The 17,581-nt window shown below is 50.4% G+C and overlaps 1 protein-coding gene across 6 annotated transcripts in view; it reads left to right on the forward strand.

The window, feature by feature from the left end:
* The window catches only part of oplah (5-oxoprolinase, ATP-hydrolysing), a 119,902-nt gene that overhangs the window by 80,122 nt on the left and 22,199 nt on the right, over positions 1 to 17,581 (forward strand). For all 6 annotated transcript variants that reach the window (XM_085987282.1, XM_085987287.1, XM_085987288.1 and 3 more), the window contains exons 17-19: positions 3,042 to 3,193; positions 8,162 to 8,322; positions 10,532 to 10,633. In XM_085987282.1, coding sequence (XP_085843408.1) covers positions 3,042 to 3,193; positions 8,162 to 8,322; positions 10,532 to 10,633 — 415 coding nt within the window. The remainder of the gene's footprint in view (positions 1 to 3,041; positions 3,194 to 8,161; positions 8,323 to 10,531; positions 10,634 to 17,581) is intronic.

A 17,581-nucleotide genomic window follows, 5' to 3' on the forward strand; every position in this document is an offset into this window, starting at 1 on the left:
ACTGCAAACAGAGGTACCATGGAAGTGGGATGACGAACGTAGACAAGCTTTCCAGAAGTGTAAAGAATTGATCACATCAAAAGAGGTGTTGGCCCATTTCAACCCAGCACTACCAATTCGTTTGGCATGTGATGCATCACCCTACGGCATTGGAGCGGTGCTGTCGTACAAATTCCCAGACGGGTTGGAGAGGCCAGTAGCCTTTGCGTCTCGGTCACTAACCTCAGCCGAGCGCAACTACGCCCAGATTGACAGGGAGGCCCTCAGCCTTGTATGGGGAGTAAAAAAATTCAACCACTATCTGCATGGGCGGAAGTTCACCTTGCTGACTGACCACCAACCACTTGTCTCCATCTTTAATCCTAAGAAGGGCGTGCCAGTAATGACTGCACAGCGGTTACAAAGATGGTCCCTGTTTCTAGGGGCGAATCAATATGATATAGAATATAAAGGCACGAAACAGCAGGGGAACGCTGATGGGCTATCGCGCCTGCCACTGCCTACTGTGGAGGAAGCACCAGCAGTGGACCCTATCGAGATATTTTATTCGTCGATAATTGAACGATTGCCAGTACCAAACGCGGATATAGAGAAGGAGACCTGCAATGATCCGACGCTGTCACGGGTATATGAATTGACGGTGAGGGGATGGCCAACACATGGCGACTCACTGTTGCCAGCATTCTCATCCAGAAGAGAACAGCTGTCAGTATGCCAGGGGACAGTGATGTGTGGATCCAGAGTGGTGATTCCACCCAAGTTAAGGGAGAGAGTGCTAAATGAGCTACATGAAGGTCATCTGGGGGGAGTGAAAATGAAAAGCCTTGCTAGGGCTTATGTGTGGTGGCCGGGAATCAATCAACAAATCGAAGACCTAACTAAGAGCTGCTTAGGATGCCAGAAGGTCCAAAATGCACCACCACAGGCCCCTCTACACCCATGGGAGTGGCCCTCCTCTCCATGGCAATGGGTGCACATTGATTTCGCTGGTCCATTCATGGACTCAATGTTCTTAATAGCAGTGGATGCTCATTCAAAGTGGCCTGAGGTGATAAAGATGTCTTCAACCACTACAGAGAAAACGATTGCAGTCCTGCGGACCATATTTGCCAGAAACGGTTTGCCAGAGCAGATCTGCTCTGATAATGGACCACAGTTTGTGTCCGATGAGTTCCAAAAATTCATGAAAAGGAATGGGGTAAGGCATTACACATCCGCCCCGTATCATCCAGCCACCAATGGATTGGCTGAGAGGTTCGTACAAACCTTTAAGAAGGCGATAAAGGCCATGTGCGACGAGGAAATTCCACTACAACATAAGATGGACAATTTCTTATTAGCCTACCGAAACGCGACACATGCAGTTACCAACCAGACCCCGGCCATGATGTTCTTTAACCGAAGGTTGAGATCTTGTCTGGACTTGCTCAGACCAAATGTGCGAAGAAATGTTGAGGACAAACAATTCCAGCACATCAACGAGAAGCCGACAAGGAGCTTCAATGTAGGGCAACCAGTCTTGGCCCGGGACTATCGAACAGAGAAGTGGCAACCCGGAACGATATGTACAAGGCAGGGGCCATTAATGTACACAGTGGATGTCGGGGAGAACATTGTGAGACGCCACGTCGATCAGATCTTAGCATCACAGGAATGCGTCAACCCCATGTCTCGAGTACCTGGGGATGAACCCGACATACCGGTAGCATCTACTTCAGACCCAGTAGCAGTGGAACCCGATGAACTACCCGATGAAAAGGGGTCAGAATCGCCTCTGCACCAAGAACAAGAACCTCTGGAAAGGCGCTATCCCGAAAGGGTCAGGAAGCCGCCCCAAAGACTGAATCTATAAATGGACTTTTGTTATTAAATGTACATGTAAAAATGTAATTGTTATTTGAATATTAAGGGGGTATTATTAATCTAAAAAGGGAGGAATTGTAGTGTATGTGCCTTTAAGTCAGAACTACTTTTTACAGCTCCTGTATACTGTAGTACCGGCAGTGACCACACCGGTATATAAGCTGTGCGCATGCCTCTGTACCCCAGTCTAGAGATTACCCTCCTCCAGTCAAGACCTGTTATTTGTTAATGTACAGCATCCGTGTGATTATTTATCCACTGAACCACGGATCTAACACTGACCAATATTTATCCTTCAACCAACATCACTAAAACAGATTGTCTGGTCATTTATCACATTGCTGTGTGTGGGAGTTTGCTGTGTGCAAATTGGCTGCTGCGTTTCCTACATTACAACAGTGACTACACTTCAAAAGTACTTTGTTGGCTGTAAAGTGCTTTGCGACATCCTGAGGTCGTGAAAGGTGCGATGGAAATGCAAGTCTTTCTTTGTCAGTTTGTCACACACTCTCACTGTCTGTGTCTCTGTTCTATATATTTCACTGCCTTGCTCTCTCTCTCGCTGTGTCTCACTCTTTCTTGGTCTCTGTGTCTCACTGTGGTTGAATGCGGGCAGTAACATTACAGATAGTTTGATGTAAGAGAGCCCATCGCCCCTGTGCTCACTGCCCGTGTCCTAACTCGCACCAAGTCCCGCTCACCCATCACCCCTGTGCTCGCTGACCTACATTGGCTCCCGGTCCGGCAACGCCTCATATTTAAAATTCTCATCCATGTGTTCAAATCCCTCCCTGGCCTCGCCCCTCCCTATCTCTGTAACCTCCTCCAGCCCCTACAACTCTCCGAGATATCTACGCTCCTCTAATTCTGGCCTCTTGCGCACCCCACCCCCCCACACTTTCTTCGCCCCACCATTGGTGGCCGTGCTTTCTGTTGCTTGGGCCCTAAGCTCTGAAATTCCCTCCCTAAACCTCTCCACCTCTCTGTCCTCCTTTAAGTCACTCCTTGAAACCTACCTCTTTGACCGAGGTTTTGGTCCTAATATCGCCTTTATGTGGCTCGGTCTCAATTTTTGTCTGATCAGGCTCCTGCGAAACGCCGTGGGACATTTTACTACGTTAAAGGCGCTATATAAATGCAATTTGTTGATATCTGTTCTTCTCCATTTTGTTCCCCAGCACCATCCTGATTGAACCAGACTGTGCCGCGAGCATCACCCAGCACGGTGACATCAAAATAACCATCGGCAGTGGGAAGGCACATTCCATTGGGCCCAAACTGGACACAATCCAGCTTTCCATCTTCTCCCACCGCTTCATGAGCATCGCAGGTATGTACAATGGGGGGAATAGAGACTGTAGTGTATAACAATATAAGAACTAGGAGCAGGAGTAGGACATTCCGCCCCTTCGAGCCTGCTCCGCCATTCACCAAGATCATGGCTGATCATCTACCTCAACTCCACTTTCCTGCACTATCCCCAAATCCCTTGATTCCCTTAATACAGGAAACTTTGGTTTATCCGGAGGTTGTATGTCCGGAAATCTTGATCTACCGGCAGAAATCAGGAGCCGTTTTGTTAGGTTTTTTTTCTTCTCGTGGCTTTTTTTTTTTCAACAGTCAGGCTCTGGAAAGTCTCTCTGAAGCTGTTGCTAAGCTACAGAGACGCTTCCAAGGTATGGGCCGACTGTTTAGAAGCTGTTGCTAAGCAACAGTGTTTGTTGTCAGATACGGAGATGAAAACCTCCGTATGCTTCAACATTAACGCTGGTATGTCCGGCAGTTTTGATAGATCGGCAACAGCTCGGTCCCGTCGGTGCCGGATATAACAAAGTTTCCTGTATTCAAAAATCTATCGCTCTGTGTCTTGAATATACTCAACGACTGAGCCTCCACAGCCCTCTGGGGTAGAGAATTCCAAAGATTCACCACCCTCTGAGTGAAGAAATTTCTCCTCATTCAGTCCTAAATGGCCGACCCCCTTATTCTGAGACTGTGACCCCTGGTTCTAGACTCCCCAGCCAGGGGAAACATCCTCCCTGCATCTACCCTGTCAAGCCCTGTAAGAATTTTGTATGTTTCAATGAGATCACCTCTCATTCTTCTAAACTCTATAGAGAATATAGACCTAGTCTGCACAATCTCTCCTCATAGGACAATCCCCCATCCCAGGAACCAATCTGGTGAACCTTCGTTGCACTCCCTCTATGGCAAGTATATCCTTCCTTAGGTAAGGAGACCAAAACTGTACACAATACTCCAGGTGTGGTCTCACCAGGGCCCTATATAATTGCAGTAAGACGTCTTTACTCTTATACTCAAATCCTCTTGTAATAAAGGCCAACATACCATTCCCTTTCCTAATTGCTTGCTGTACCTACATGTTAACTTTCAGTGATTCATGTACAAGGACACTCAGGTCCCTCTGAACACCAACATTTCCCAATCGCTCACCATTTAAAAAATACTCTGCTTTTCTATTTTTCCTACCAAAGTGGATAACTTCACATTTCTCCACATTATATTTCATTTGCCATGTTCTTGCCTACTCACTTAGCCTGTCTATATCCCCTTGAAGCCTCCGTGCATCCTCCTCACAACTTACATTCCCCCCCAGCTTTGTATCATCAGCAAACTTGGATATATTACATTTGGTCCCCTCATCCAAATCATTGATGTAGATTGTGAATAGCTGAGGCCCAAGCACTGATCCTTGCAGTACCCCACTAGTTACAGCCTGCCAACCCGAAAATGACCCATTTATTCCTACTCTCTGTTTTCTGTCCGTTAACCAATCCTCAATCCATGCTAGTATATTACCCCCAATCCCATGAACCCTAATTTTGTTTAATAACCTCTTGTGTGGCACCTTATCGAATGCCTTCTGAAAATCCAAATACACCACATCCACTGGTTCCCCCTTATCTATTCTGCTAGTTACAACCTCAAAAAACTCTTAACAGATTTGCCAAACATGATTTCTCTTTCATAAATCCACGTTGACTTTGCCCAATCCTATTATTATTTTCTAACTGCCCTGTTACAAAATTTTAATAATAGATTCTAGCATTTTCCCTACTACTGATGTCAGGATAACTGGTCTGTAGTTCCCCGTTTTCTCTCTCCCTCCTTTCTTAAATAGTGGGGTTACATTTGCTACCTTCCAATCCGCAGGAACCATTGAATCTATGGAATTTTGGAAGATGACAACCAATGCATCCACTATCTCTTATAGCCACCTCTTTTAAAACCCTAGGATGCAGGCCATCAGGTCCAGGGGATTTATCAACTTTCAGTCCCATTAATTTCTCCAGTACTATTTTTTTACCACTGCTAATTTCTTTCAGTTCCTCATTCTCGCAAGACCCTTGGTTCTCCACTATTTCCTGGAAGTTTTTTGCATCTTCTTCTGTGAAGACAGACACAAAGGGCTGGATTTTGTCAATGGGGACGTGATGGAGGCGGGACTCCCACTTTTTGGGTTGTAGTCCCGCCTCCATCGATTTGTGGCCAAGCCACGTGATTTTCCCTTGATTGACCTTGTTAAACCCGCCCAGCGGGCTCAGCAGGCCAATTAAGGGCCACCCGGTTACAGGTGATGTCAGGGATTGACATTTCATCTGTCAAGAGCTTTTGACAGATGAAATATCAGCGTTTGACAGCTCTGTGAAGCTGTCAAACACTGACAATCTGTCTTCTAACTTGAGTCCTTCTCCACAGACTCAGTTAGAAATCTCTCCAGAACAGAAAGCAGAATGCTGCAACTTTTGACAGCTCACGGCCATTCTGCTTTCTGTGCCGGTGAGATGAGGGACTCCCGAGACCTGAAGGAAGGAAGCTTGCATTAGTAAGTAAAGGTAAGTAAAACTTATTTAAACACTTTACACACACCAAACACACTTAACCTCTGCACTTATGCACCCATCACTCACCTGAACACCGGACATCTCGAACCCTCCAAGCCCTTCAGCCCGACGGTCCGCCTCGCTAACTTGGCGTGGTTTGGAGCCGTCGGGAATCCCACACTTCAGGAATAAAAATAGGGATTAGGCCAAAAACTGCCTGTTAACTACCTGTTAACAGGCAGTTAATTGGCACTAATCCCCTTCCCGCCTCGGGGAGACGTCTCCCAGCACAGGTCGGGTACCCGCCTCCTGGGAAACGGGCATGGAGGCGGGTTGGGGGCGGGAAGGGTTCGTGCCCCCCGATTCTGCAATTTTAACACCCCACACGCCTCCATTCCCGCCTCCATGGCCCTGGGAAATTCGAACCATATTTGTTTTATTCTAAAATCCTCCCAATCCTCAGGCTTACTACTCTTTTTGGCAACATTATAAGCCTATTCCTTTGATCCAAGACTGTCTTTAACTTCTCCTGTTAGCCATGATTGGACCACTTTCCCAGTGGGGTTTTTGTGCCTTAAAGGAATGTATATTTGTCGTAAATTATGCATTAACTCTTTAAATGCTAGCCATTGCTTGTCTACCGTCATACCTTTTAATGTAGTTTCCCAATCTACCTTAGCCAACTATATAGGATATTGTCATGTATTCCCATTGCCCTTATGTAGGGGTATTATAGGATGCAGGGCAGGGCAAACGGGGAAAGGAAACCAAGAATAGGGAAGAGATTCTAACACCGTGGGAGGTAGTGGTCACACGTTCACAGGTCGCTGAATGAACACACCGCCTCCGCATTGTAAATACACTGATCCTGAATTTCCTGAGGAGTTCCATCCAACTCCTGTAATGCTGGCAGAACCCATGGAATATAATCCAGGCCAACACTCCCAGTGCAGTACTGAAGGAGCGCAGCACTGTCGGAGGGGCAGTACTGAGGGAGTGCAGCACTGTCAGAGGGGCAGTACTGAGGGAGCGCTGCACTGTCGGAGGGTCAGTACTGAGGTAGTGCTGCACTGTCGGAGGGGCAGTACTGAGGGAGTGCTGCACTCTCAGAGGGGCAGTACTAAGGTAGTGCTGCACTGTCGGAGAGGCAGTACTGAGGGAGCACTGCACTGTCGGAGGGGCAGTACTGAGGGAGCATTGCACTGTCGGATGGGCAGTACTGAGGGAGCGCTGCACTGTCAGAGGGTCAGTACTGAGGGAGTGTCGCACTGTCAGAGGGCCAGTACTGAGGGAGTGCTGCGCTGTTGAAGGGGCAGTACTGAGGGGGCGCTGCACTGTCGGAGGGGCAGTACTGAGGGAGTGCTGCACTGTCGGAGGGGTAGTACTGAGGGAGTGCCGCACTGTCAGAGGGGCAGTACTGAGGGAGTGCTGCGCTGTCGGAGGGGCAGTACTGAGGGAGCGCTGCACTGTCGGAGGGGCAGTACTGAGGGAGCGCTGCACTGTCGGAGGGGCAGTACTGAGGGAGCGCTGCACTGTCGGAGGGGCAGTACTGAGCGAGTGCTGCACAGTCGGAGGATTAGTACTGAGGGAGCTCTGCACTGTCGGAGGGGCAGTACTGAGGGAGCGCTGCACTGTCGGAGGGGTAGTACTGAGGGAGTGCCGCACTGTCAGAGGGGCAGTACTGAGGGAGCGCTGCACTGTCGGAGGGTCAGTACTGAGGGAGCTCTGCACTGTCGGAGGGGCAGTACTGAGGGAGCGCTGCACTGTCGGAGGGGCAGTACTGAGCGAGTGCTGCACAGTCGGAGGATCAGTACTGAGGGAGCTCTGCACTGTCGGAGGGGCAGTACTGAGGGAGCGCTGCACTGTCGGAGGGGCAGTACTGAGGGAGCGCTGCACTGTCGGAGGGGCAGTACTGAGGGAGTGCTGCACTGTCGGAGGGGCAGTACTGAGGGAGTGCTGCACTGTCGGAGGGGCAGTACTGAGGGAGCGCTGCACTGTCGGAGGGGCAGTACTGAGGGAGCGCTGCACTGTCGGAGGGGCAGTACTGAGGGAGCGCTGCACTGTCGGAGGGGCAGTACTGAGGGAGCGCTGCACTGTCAGAGGAGCAGTACTGAGGGAGCGTGGCACTGTTTCATTAAATGCCTGCGGAAATCCCACCACCACTCTTCCCACCCCCCCCCCCACCCACCTTCCCTGGCGGGGTCAGACAGTTAATCCTCTGCCCCCCCCCCCCCCCCCCCACCAGCGATCAGATGGTTAATTGCCCCCAACCCCCCTCGGTGATTAGACATTAAACACCCCCCTCCCGGGGCGTCAGTCACTAAATTGCACCCCCCCCCACTTCCGGTGATCAGACAGTTAACTGTCCCCACCGCCCCTGGTGATCAGACGGTTAATTCCCCCCCCCGGGGTCAGATGGTTAACCCCGCCCTCACCGTGCTCTTTCCCCACAGAGCAGATGGGTCGCATCCTGCAGCGAACCGCCATCTCCACCAACATCAAGGAGCGGCTGGACTTCTCGTGCGCGCTGTTCGGCCCCGCGGGCGGCCTGGTCTCCAATGCACCGCACATCCCCGTGCACCTTGGCGCCATGCAGGAAACAGTGCAGTTCCAGGTAAGGTTAGAGTTCGCCCAGGAGGGCTGGGTGGCCAATCCCGCCCGAGGAGGGAGGGGAGCATCAGTGCGTCACACTCAGGTCGCCTCCCTCGTGGGACCGGGTGGCTTTAGTCGGCTCTCGTGTGTTGAAGTGGAGGGCGAGTGTGAAGCGCGGGGCGGGGGTAATGGAATATGGTGACCATCAGGAACAGTCAAGGGTGGGAGTGAGGAGATCCGACCTCCTCGTTTAGTGGGAGGCTCTAGGAATCTCCAATGTGCCTCCGTTGCCCATCTGCCCATCCTGTAGATTCACATTCCCTCTCTCCAAAATAGGTCAGAATCATAGTATCACACAGCACAGAAGGAGGCCATTCGGCCTATTGTGCCTGTGCTGGCTTTTTGGAGAGCTCTCCAATTAGTCCCACTCCCCCTGCTCTTTCCCCATTAGCCCTGCAACTGTTTCCTTTTCAAATATTTATCCAATTTCCTTTTCAAAGTTACTATTGAATCTGCTTCCACCGCCCTTTCAGGCAGCGCATTCCTATCACAAGAACTCGCTGCGTAAAAACAAGTTCTCCTCATTTCCCCTCTGAAATCTGTGTCCTCTGGTTACCGACCCTCCTGCCTCTGGAAACAGTTTCTCCCTATTATCAAAACCCCTCATGATTTTGAACACCTCTGTCAAATCCCCCTTAACCGCCTCTGATCTCAGGAGAGCAATCCCAGCTTCTCCAGTCTCTCCACATAACTGAAGTCCCTCATCCCTGGAACCATTCTAGTAAATCTCCTCTGCACCCTCTCCAAGGCCTTGACATCCTTCCTAAAGTGCGGTGCCCAGAATTGAACACAATGCTCCAGCTGGGGCCTAACCAGTGTTCTAGAAAGGTTTAGCATAACTTCCTTACTTTTGTACCCTGTGCCTCTAATTATAAAGCCCAGGATCCCGTGTGCTTTTTTTTAATCAGCCTTCTCAACTTGTCCTGCCACCTTCAAAGATGAGTCAGGGAACTGAGGCTTAGAGCTGGGGTTACGCAGTTTGGAACAGTGAGGTACAGTCACGTGTAAACCCCTGTGTACGGTCCAGGCGAGTATCAATCCGCGAACCTGTGGCCAAACCGTGTTAAGAACAGGACACAGCCTGTTGGATAAAGGTCTGCGCTGTGAGGTCCTGAGCCAAGGCGCAGCGGGAAGGGGTCACGGTTAAGATTCCCGGCCTGTGCCGAGTTTGCCAGACTCGGTGTGGCACTGAGGCTCAGTGGCTTCTGGGTTAGGAGATAGGAACAGAACAAAAAAAATCAGCAGGGTTCCCTTTCCCGGTCACTATCCAGTGACAATATCCCCCTCCCCATCCACCCCCCTCCCCACCTACTCAACCTCCCCCTTTCCCCCTCCCCACCCACCCATCCCCCCTCCCCCACCCTCCCAATCTCCCCCCATCTTCACCTCCCCCGCCACCTTCCCATCCACCCAACGTCACCCCATCCCCACCAACCCATCCCCCCTCCCCCACCCTCCCATCCTCCCTCCCCACCCACCCATCCCCCCTCCCCCACCCTCCCAATCTCCCTCCATCTTCACCTCCCCCGCCACCTTCCCATCCACCCAAACTCACCCCATCCCCACCCACCCATCCTCCCTCCCCCACCCACCCACCCATCCTCCCTCCCCACCCACCCATCCCCCCTCCCCACCCACCCATCCCCCCTCCCCCACCCTCCCATCCCCCCTCCCCCACCCTCCCAATCTCCCCCCATCTTCACCTCCCCCGCCACCTTCTCATCCACCCAAACTCACCCCCTCCCCACCCACCCATCCTCCCTCCCCCACCCACCCATCCTCCCTCCCCACCCAATCTCCACCCAACTTCACCTCCCCCGCCACCCCCCCAAGCTCCCCCCACCTTCCCAACCTCCCCCTATTTCCCCCCCACCCACCCACCCAATCACACTCCATCCCCTCCCCCCTGCCACCCACCCAACCTCACGCTGGTGAGTGACTTGTTTGTGTATTCAGGGTGAGGAGGGGCCGGGCTGGACTGTGAAGCCCTCTGTAGTCGAACAGCCCGTGTGTGTGTTCACCGAGCGCGGGCTCACTCGTGAACTCTCGGCGTCTTCGAACGCGGGCGGGTGGGGCAAGGAAGGAAGATGGAAAAGTTTCTGAAGCTGGCGAGTGTCTGGAGTGCCTTGGATTCTGTTTGATTTCCATGTGGATTTTCTTTTCCCCAACAGATCAATCATTTGGGCGACGACCTCAAAGAAGGTGATGTCATCCTTAGCAACCATCCCAGCGCAGGAGGCAGCCATCTTCCTGACCTCACTGTCATCACGCCAGTAAGATCCACATTACGGTCCAGTATTGAATGAACATACGAAAGTGACGGGCTGGAAAAGGCCAGCTGCTCCATCAAGCCTGCCCCACACCTCATGATGGTCGGAGCATCGTAACAATTTCTACCCCCTCCCTCCCTCCTGTCCTCCCTCCTCTCCTCCCTCCCTCCCTCCCTCCCTCCTCCCTCTCCCCCTACCTTCCGCCACAGCCATGCAATCTCCCGGGAGGGGCAAAAAACTGGGCCAATTAGGGGGAAATCCTGGGTAAAATTCCTCTCCGACCCCCTCAGGCGGTGGAAATCATCCCAGGTGATCGCACGGACCCAGTGTTCTCTATAAAGAAATAACAACAGAAAGTGCTGGAAATACTCAGCAGGCCAGGCAGCATCCGTGGAGCGAGAAACAGAGTTAACGTTTCAGGTCTGGGACCCTTCGTCAGAACTGGAAAAAAGCAGGAAAAGGAACAGATTTTAAAACAGGTGTAGGGGCTGGGAAAGGGGGGAGGGGATGAAAGAACAAAAGGGAAGGTCTGTGATAGGATAGAGAGCGGAAGAGGTTCAGAGACATTGAGAGATATTCAAGGCGGGAGGAGATGGTAATGGGGCAGGTTAAGGAACAAAGGATGGCTCTAGATGAAGCGTGAATTGCGCTGGCAGAATGAAAGACAGCTGCCATGTGGAGAAAAAAAAGCACAAACAAAAAGTGTGGATAAAAAATATATATATGATAGGGGCCGGGGTAATGATCTGAAATTGTTGAACTCGATATTGAGTCCGGAAGGCTGTAAAGTGCCTAATCGAAAGATGAGGTGCTGTTCCTCGAGCTTACGCTGAGCTTCCGTGGAACAATGGAAGAGGCCGAGGACGGTGAGGTCTGAGTGGGAATGGGGCGGTGAATTAAAATGACAGGCCACCGGGAGCTCGGGGTCACCCTTACGGACTGAACGGCGGTGTTCCGCAATAAAGACACTATAAAGACACTGACCTTCTCTAGGATGCGATCTCCGCCCCAGTCAGGAACCGGTCCAGCTCCCTCTTGAAGGCTGCGAGTCAGCACCCACCGCACCAGCCAACACATTCCAGAGGCTCAGCCACTACTCTCTGGGAAAAGAAAACCCGCCCATCATCCAGTCTATTCCCACTCTCACACAGCCTAAACTCCTGTCCCCTGGTCCTCCCCAGTCTGTTACACTGGAATAATCAACGTGCTTAGGGACAAGTACCAGGCTGTCCGGTGTTTCCACACCTGACTTCTGATCAGACACGTTACTGATTTAGGTTGTGTGTGACTCGAATAAGATTTTAAAAACATTACACCTTAAACACCCAGTGCTAGATTTTTTTAAAGACTTCTTTGGGTGAATTTATTGCTCTTCAGGGTGAGGGATGTTAGTGGTGGGGAATGAAACAGCTTGCATTTCATCAAACACTCCCAGATCACACACATCACGGCTTAGATACAGAGTAAAGCTCCCTCGACACTGTCCCATCAAACACTCCGAGGGCAGGTACAGCACGGGTTAGATACAAAGTAAAGCTCCCTCTACACTGTCCCATCAAACACTCCCAGGGCAGGTGCAGCACGGGTTAGATACAGAGTAAAGCTCCCTCTACACTGTCCCATCAAACACTCCCAGGGCAGGTACAGCACGGGTTGGATACAGAGTAAAGCTCCCTTGACACTGTCCCATCAAACACTCCGAGGGCAGGTACAGCACGGGTTAGATACAAAGTAAAGCTCCCTCTACACTGTCCCATCAAACACTCCCAGGGCAGGTACAGCACGGGTTAGATACAGAGTAAAGCTCCCTCTACACTGTCCCATCAAACACTCCCAGGGCAGGTACAGCACGGGTTAGATACAGAGTAAAGCTCCCTCTACACTGTCCCATCAAACACTCCCAGGGCAGGTACAGCACGGGTTAGATACAGAGTAAAGCTCCCTCTACACTGTCCCATCAAACACTCCCAGGGCAGGTACAGCACGGGTTGGATACATAAGAACATAAGAAATAGGAGCAGGTGTAGGCCAATCGGCCCCTTGAGCTTGCTCCGCCATTCAATAAGATCATGGCTGATCTGATCGTAACTGCCAATCTACTATCACAGAACCATCTCCTGAATCTAACAGAATTAGACACACGAAATAGGAGCAGGATCAGGCTACACGGCCCCTGGGCCCGCTCCGCTACCCACAGGGCCATGACCGATCCGAACCTAGACTCATGTCCAAATTCCTGCCCGCTCCCCGTAACCCTTAATTCCCTTTACTTCTAGGAAACTGTCATAGAGTCATAGAGTCATAGAGTTTTACAGCACAGAAAGAGGCCCTTCGGCCCATCGTGTCCGCGCCACCCATCCATCCCTGTCCAGTCTAATCCCATTTTCCAGCATTTGGTCCATAGCCTTGTATGCAATGGCATTTCAAGTGCTCATCCAAATGCTTCTTGAATGTTGTGAGGGTTCCTGCCTCTACCACCCTTTCAGGCATTGAGTTCCACATTCCAACCACCCTCTGGGTGAAAAAGTTCCTCCTCAAATCCCCTCTAAATCTCCTGCCCCTTACTCTGAATCTATGCCCCCTTGTTATTGACCCCCCTACTAAGGGGAAAAGTTCCTCTTTATCTACCCTATCTATGCCCCTCATCATTTTGTACACCTCAATCAGGTCCCCCCTCAGCCTTCTTTGCTCCAAGGAAAACAACCCCAGCCTGTCCAGCCTCTCTTCATAGCTGAGGCGCTCCATCCCAGGTAACATCCTGGTGAATCTTCTCTGCACCCTCTCCAAAGCAATCACATCCTTCCTATAGTGAGGCGACCAGAACTGCACACAGTACTCCAGCTGTGGCCTCACCAGCGTTTTGTACAGCTCCATCATAACCTCCCTGCTCTTATATTCCATGCCTCGGCTAATGAAGGCAAGTATCCCATATGCCTTTTTAACCACCTTATCTACCTGTTCCGCTGCCTTCAGGGATCTATGTACATGTACACCAAGGTCCCTCTGACCCTCTGTACTTCCTAGGGTCCTACCACTCATTGTGTATTCCCTTACCTTATTTGTCCGTCCAAAATGCATCACCTCGCACTTTTCAGGGTTAAATTCCATTTGCCACTTTTCCGCCCATCTGACCAACCCGTTTATATCGTCCTGTAGCCTGAGGCTTTCCTCCTCGCAATTTACCACCCCACCAATTTTCGTGTCATCTGCGAACTTACTGATCATACCTTTTACATTCTCATCCAAGTCATTTATGTAGATCACAAACAACAAGGGACCCAGCACCGATCCCTGAGGTACCCCACTGGACACAGGCTTCCAGTCACAAAAGCAACCTTCGACCATCACCCTCTGCCTCCTGCCACTCAGCCAGTTTAGGATCCAACGCGCCAAGGCACCCTGGATCCCATGGGCTCTTACCTTCTTGACCAGTCTCCTATGCGGGACTTTGTCAAAAGCTTTACTGAAGTCCATGTAAACCACATCCACAGCATTTCCCTCATCCACCCCTCTAGTCACCCCCTCGAAAAATTCAATCAGATTTGTCAGACATGATTTACCCTTGACAAAGCCATGCTGACTATCCCCGATTAATCCTTGCCTCTCCAAGTGGAGACTAATTTTGTCCCTCAGAATTTTTTCCAATAATTTCCCTACCACAGATGTTAGGCTCACTGGCCTGTAATTCCCTGGTTTATCCCTGCTACCCTTCTTGAATAAAATACCCTGTCTATTTCTGTTTTAAATTTATGTAATGATGTAGCTTCTACAGCTTTTTGGGGCAGCATATTCCATGGACCTACCACCCTCTGAGTGAAGTAGTTCCTCCTCATCTCAGTTTTGAAAGAGCAGCCACTTATTCTAAGACTATGCCCCCTAGTTCTAGTTTCACCCATCATCGGGAACATCGTCCCCGCATCCACCCGATCCAACCCCTTCACAATCTTATATGTTTCAATAAGATCGCCTCTCATTCTTCTGAACTCCAATGAGTAGAGTCCCAATCTACTCAACCTCTCCTCATCTGTCCATCCCCTCATCCCCGGGATTAACCGAGTGAACCTTTTTACTGACTCGAGAGCAAGTCTGTCTTTTCTTAAGTATGGACACCAAAACTGTATGCAGTATTCCAGGTGCGGTCTCACCAATACCTTGTACAACTGAAGCAATACCTCCCTATTTTTACATTCTATCCCCCTAGCAATGAAAGCCAACATTCCATTGGCCTTCTTAATCACTTGCTGCACCTGCATACTAACCTTTTGAGTTTCATGCACCAGGACCCCCAGATCCCTTTGTACTTCAGTACTTTCCAGTTTCTTGCCATTAAGATAATAACTTGCTCTACGATTTTTCCTGCCAAAGTGCATAACCTCACACTTTCCAGTATTGTATTCCATCTGCCAAATCTCTGCCCACTTACTTAGCCTGTCTATGTCCCCTTGCAGGTTTTTTATGTCCTCCTCACTCACTACTTTCCCTCCCATCTTAGTATCATCTGCAAACTTTGATATGTTACACTCAGTCCCCTCCTCCAAATCGTTAATATAGATTGTAAAGAGTTGGGGACCCAGCACTGACCCCTGCGGAACACCACTAGTTACTGATTGCCAGTCTGAGAATGAACCATTTATCCCAACTCTCTGCCTTCTGTTAGATAGCCAATCCTCTATCCATGCCAGAATATTACCCCCAATCCTGTGATTTTTTATCTTAAGCAATAATCTTTTGTGTGGCACCTTGTCAAATGCCTTTTGGAAGTCTAAATACACTACGTCCACTGGTTCCCCTTTATCCACCCTATATGTTACTTCCTCAAAGAACTCCAGCAAATTTGTCAAACATGACTTCCCCTTCATAAAACCATGCTGACTTTGTCCTATTAAATTATGATTACCTAAATGTCCTGTTACTGTCTCCTTAATAATGGACTCCAAAATTTTACCTACCACAGATGTTAGGCAACCGGTCTATAGTTTCCAGCCTTCTGTCTACTGCCCTTTTTAAATAAGGGTGTTACATAAGGGTGATACAGAGTAAAGCTCCCTCGACACTGTCCCATCAACACTCCCAGGGCAGGTACAGCACGGGTTAGATACAGAGTAAAGCTCCCTCTACACTGTCCCATCAACACTCCCAGGGCAGGTACAGCACGGGTTAGATACAGAGTAAAGCTCCCTCTACACTGTCCCATCAAACACTCCCAGGGCAGGTACAGCACGGGATAGATACAGAGTAAAGCTCCCTCTACACTGTCCCATCAAACACTCCCAGGACAGGTACAGCACAGGTTAGATACAGAGTAAAGCTCCCTCTACACTGTCCCATCAAACACTCCCAGGACAGGTACAGCACGGGTTAGATACAGAGTAAAGCTCCCTCTACACTGTCCCATCAAACACTCCCAGGACAGGTACAGCATGGGGTTAGATACAGAGTAAAGCTGCCTCTACACTGTCCCATCAAACACTCCCAGGACAGGTACAGCACGGGTTAGATACAGAGTAAAGCTCCCTCTACACTGTCCCATCAAACACTCCCAGGGCAGGTACAGCACGGGATAGATACAGAGTAAAGCTCCCTCTACACTGTCCCATCAAACACTCCCAGGGCAGGTACAGCATGGGTTAGATACAGAGTAAAGCTCCCTCTACACTGTCCCATCAAACACTCCCAGGGCAGGTACAGCATGGGTTAGATACAGAGTAAAGCTCCCTCTACACTGTCCCATCAAACACTCCCAGGGCAGGTACAGCACGGGTTAGATACAGAGTAAAGCTCCCTCTACACTATCCCATCAAACACTCCCAGGGCAGGTACAGCACGGGTTAGATACAGAGTAAAGCTCCCTCTACACTGTCCCATCAAACACTCCCAGGGCAGGTACAGCACGAGTTAGATACAGAGTAAAGTTCCCTCTACACTGTCCCATCAAACACTCCCAGGGCAGGTACAGCACGGGTTAGATACAGAGTAAAGCTCCCTCTACACTGTCCCATCAAACACTCCCAGGGCAGGTACAGCACGAGTTAGATACAGAGTAAAGCTCCCTCTACACTGTCCCATCAAACACTCCCAGGGCAGGTACAGCACGAGTTAGATACAGAGTAAAGCTCCCTCTACACTGTCCCATCAAACACTCCCAGGGCAGGTGCAGCACGAGTTAGATACAGAGTAAAGCTCCCTCTACACTGTCCCATCAAACACTCCCAGGGCAGGTACAGCACGAGTTAGATACAGAGTAAAGCTCCCTCTACACTGTCCCATCAAACACTCCCAGGGCAGGTACAGCACGGGTTAGATACAGAGTAAAGCTCCCTCTACACTGTCCCATCAAACACTCCCAGGGCAGGTACAGCACGAGTTAGATACAGAGTAAAGCTCCCTCTACACTGTCCCATCAAACACTCCCAGGGCAGGTACAGCACGGGTTAGATACAGAGTAAAGCTCCCTCTACACTGTCCCATCAAACACTCCCAGGGCAGGTACAGCACAGGTTAGATACAGAGTAAAGCTCCCTCTACACTGTCCCATCAAACACTCCCAGGACAGGTACAGCACGGGTTAGATACAGAGTAAAGCTCCCTCTACACTGTCCCATCAAACACTCCCAGGACAGGTACAGCATGGGGTTAGATACAGAGTAAAGCTGCCTCTACACTGTCCCATCAAACACTCCCAGGACAGGTACAGCACGGGTTAGATACAGAGTAAAGCTCCCTCTACACTGTCCCATCAAACACTCCCAGGGCAGGTACAGCACGGGATAGATACAGAGTAAAGCTCCCTCTACACTGTCCCATCAAACACTCCCAGGGCAGGTACAGCATGGGTTAGATACAGAGTAAAGCTCCCTCTACACTGTCCCATCAAACACTCCCAGGGCAGGTACAGCATGGGTTAGATACAGAGTAAAGCTCCCTCTACACTGTCCCATCAAACACTCCCAG

Source organism: Somniosus microcephalus, chromosome 5, assembly GCF_052327205.1.
Source record: "Somniosus microcephalus isolate GS21.2 chromosome 5, FLI_Smic_1.0, whole genome shotgun sequence".
Classification (NCBI taxonomy): Eukaryota; Metazoa; Chordata; class Chondrichthyes; order Squaliformes; family Somniosidae; genus Somniosus; species Somniosus microcephalus.